This window comes from Syngnathus leptorhynchus, unplaced genomic scaffold (assembly GCF_054491065.1).
Source record: "Syngnathus leptorhynchus isolate UIUO unplaced genomic scaffold, UIUO_Slep HiC_scaffold_594, whole genome shotgun sequence".
NCBI lineage: Eukaryota > Metazoa > Chordata > Actinopteri > Syngnathiformes > Syngnathidae > Syngnathus > Syngnathus leptorhynchus.
In genome coordinates this window covers 7,302-11,058 of record NW_028232489.1, presented here as the reverse complement: position 1 = coordinate 11,058, position 3,757 = coordinate 7,302, and the positions used below count along the sequence as shown (strand labels likewise).

The 3,757-nt window shown below is 42.7% G+C and overlaps 1 protein-coding gene across 1 annotated transcript; it reads left to right on the top strand.

Annotated features, from left to right (window-relative positions):
• Positions 1-1,965: 1,965 nt before the first annotated feature.
• Positions 1,966-3,144, top strand: LOC147036489 (uncharacterized). Its single transcript, XM_085905257.1, has one exon. The coding sequence runs from the start codon at positions 1,966-1,968 to the stop codon at positions 3,142-3,144; it is 1,179 nt and encodes a 392-aa protein (XP_085761383.1).
• Positions 3,145-3,757: the final 613 nt, after the last annotated feature.

The window sequence follows — 3,757 nt, the reverse complement described above, 5'->3', positions numbered from 1 at the left end:
TCAAACCTTCCCTAAAATCCGTAGCTCCACTCACCAAATTTTCGGCACCATCTACCATTGTAGCCGCATGCTTCTTAATCCGATCAAAGGGCTGAGAATTATCTGATCCTTGGTGCGTTATTCTACCTTGCTTTTTTAGATCTTTGCCATGTTGGATAGAAGCTTTATACAGCCCCTCACTTTCTTTCAACTGCGATAATTTCGGCGTTTTTCGCAATTCCTCTATCAATTCCTTCCCGGTCTCCATTTCTTCTCTCTTATACTTAACGTCCCAAGAAGGGTCGTTTTGCACCGCTGCCAAATAAGCCTCAACTTGTTTGACATAAGCTGGTGGATCCGCTCGCATCAAGTTAATTTCTGCCAACATGCTATTTTCCTGGGGACGCATAATCGCTCCAGTCTTCGCATTGGGATCAGCGACTTCTGACTTTTTTTCTTGTTCTTTCTTTACACCTTGATCAACCATAGCCGTTTCAGTAGACTCCTTCTCAGCTGGAGAAGTCTTAGAAAGCTTATCGGTTGTGTTTTTGGTTGGGTTGCAGGAGAGAAATAAAATAACGAGAATAAAAGTGTAGCTCTTATTTTTCATAGGTTTCTCAAAAGGGTTTGGTGAAGATTCCAAATCTTCATTGTTAGGTGTTTAAAATTAAACAATCAGTATCAAAAATAATAATTTTCAATGGAAAGCTTAGCTCTCAAGTTAACTTGCTAAACGGACTTTTTAGGCTAAAAAAAGTTACATAAGGGCTTATTTCAAGGAATTACTTATTTTGGCTTTATGAATCGTCGGTTCTTTATCAAACAAGCCAGGTCAGGGTTGGCCGGAGCATTATTCTATCCATCTTTGCTTTATCCAAAGCCAAATCACTGCTCTATGAAATCTTTAAAACCTAAAAAATTAAAGCTAGGAGATACCATTGGATTAGTGGCGCCGGGCAGCTCTGCATCGGAAGTTAAGCTGGAAAAAGCGGTCCAAAACCTAGAAAAGATGGGCTTTTCTGTAAAATTTGGTCAATATGCCAAAGGCCAAAAAGGCTATTTGGCAGGAGAAGATCAAGAACGACTGCATGATTTGCATCATTTTTTCGCGGATGATCAAGTTGCGGGGATTTGGTGTATCCGAGGAGGTTATGGTTCTGGCCGCTTGCTGCCTCAGCTAGATTATCGATTGATTAAAAAAAATCCAAAGGTATTTATTGGTTATAGTGATATCACGGCCCTGTTGAATGGCATTTATAAAAAATGCGGTTTAATCGGCTTTCATGGCCCAATGGCCAGCTCTGATTTTACCGACTTTAGCGTACAACATTTGCGGAGCGTTTTGCTTGAAGCTAATCCTCCAAAACCCTTAGCGGTTGATCCAGCGCAAAACAAAATTATCCGAAGTGGTCAAGCACAAGGACGATTGCTAGGTGGAAATCTATCGCTTATTGCCGCTCTTTGTGGAAGCGGTTACCTCCCATCTTTTAAAAATCGCATCGTTTTTCTAGAAGACATTGGAGAAAAACCTTATCGAATTGATCGAATGCTTACTCAATTACTGCACAGTACAGATCTTGCCCAAGCAGCAGGCATTGTATTAGGTATTTTTGAAGATTGTGAAGCTGGGCCTAATGATCGATCTTTAAGCTTACAAGAAACTTTTCAAGATCGCCTCGGATCATTATCCATGCCCGTTATTTACGGCTTCCCATTTGGCCATGTCTCCGACCATGCGATGCTCCCACTTGGGGTTAAGGCGGAATTAGATACTGCCAGTGGAAGTTTACGTTTTTTAGAAAATGCCGTTCAATAATTAGATTAGAATGGGCCTAAAAAGCCTATTTCCTAGGGTCTTCTCCTCCCCTCCTGCAAGGGAAATTTCAAAACTTTTTCCTTAACTTCGCCGTTCCAAGTTTAAGGTGGTGATTCTACTCTCCCCTCATCTTTATTTATACCAAATAAAATCATTAAAAAATTTTCTCCATGAAAGAAGTATATATAGTTTCCGCAGTAAGGACGCCAATGGGCAGTTTTGGTGGCGTTTTTTCTAGTATTGCGGCACCCAGCCTTGGGGCTACGGCCATCAAAGGAGCTTTGGAAAAAGCGGGAGTTTCTGCCGATCAGGTACAAGAAGTTTTTATGGGTAATGTGTGCCAGGCCAACCTTGGGCAAGCACCAGCCCGTCAGGCCGCAATTGGCGCAGGTATAGGCTATAATGTGCCCTGTACCACGGTCAACAAAGTTTGTGCCTCTGGAATGAAATCTGTGATGCTCGCTGCGCAAAGCATTATGCTTGGACAAGCAGATGTCATTGTAGCTGGCGGGATGGAAAATATGTCTGCGATCCCTTACTACTTACCCACCAATCGTTGGGGAGCAAAATTTGGGGAAGGAAAAATCATCGATGGTTTGCAAAAAGATGGATTGACCGATGTATATGGCAATATGGCAATGGGCGTTTGTGCCGATGCAACGGCTAAGAAATACAATATCAGCCGAGAAGAACAAGATCGTTTTAGCATCCAATCTTACCAACGTGCCGCTGAGGCTACGACCTCTGGTGCTTTTGCCAGCGAAATTGTTGGCGTAGCGGTTCCTCAACGCAAAGGAGATCCACTTATGGTAACAGAAGATGAAGAATACAAAAAGGTGAAGTTTGAAAAAATTCCTAGCCTACGTCCAGTTTTCTCCAAAGAGGGTACGGTTACAGCGGCGAATGCTTCTACCATCAATGATGGTGCCTCTGCATTGGTATTGGTTAGCAAAGAAAAGATGGAAGAACTGGGCCTCAAACCTGTCGCAAAAATTCTTGCTTTTGCCGATGCGGCTCAGGAGCCAGAATGGTTTACCACGGCCCCTCCTTTAGCAGCCAACAAAGCGCTTAAAATGGCCGGCATGTCTATTGGCGATATCGATTATTTTGAGGTCAATGAAGCCTTTGCGGTAGTCACCATGGCCTTCAACGAAGAAATGAAGATCACGGAAGATCAAGTCAACTTATTCGGCGGAGCCGTTGCGCTTGGGCATCCTTTGGGCAACTCTGGATCTCGAATTATTACTACGCTAAACAATGTGCTGCATCAAAAAGAGGGCTCAGTTGGGCTAGCAGCCATTTGTAATGGCGGTGGCGGGGCGTCTTCGATGATTATCGAGCGCGTATAAAAAAAATCCCGTGCTGCTTATGCGGCACGGGATTTTTTTTTAATTCAAGTATTTCTTGATGTGGTTCAACATGGCATCTGGCGGAATATCTTCTTTTACATAGGTCTTCATCACATTGATCAAATCTTGGGTCATCAATTCATTAAAGCCTAAGCGCAAACTCGCTTTGTAGCAAAGCTTTTCTTCTCTTTCCTCTATCACTCCATCCACTCTCATCGTGAATAACAGGTAATACAAAATCTCCATGCGCGCATGCTCATCAGTAGGCGGAGTCAGCATAAAATCTTGTGGTTTTCTTACGACATCTTCGATGTCTTCACTGGTCAAGCCCATACTAGAGGCTACATCAGCAATGAAGCGGGATTCTGCTTTTGCGATATTCTTATCGACGGTGGCCATTCGAATCAACAAAGCAATGGTGGAGCGTTTTTTTTCGCGTTCTGATTGGTAGTCGCTGTACATTTTTCGAAATTAAAGTGAAAGTAGTTATTTCCCTTTCCCTTGTAGTAAGACCAGTAGGGTGTAAAACAAGATCTTAAAATCAAGTGCCAAGGATCGATTCTCAATATACAAAATATCAAACTTTAATCGCTGCAGCATTTCTTCCACATTG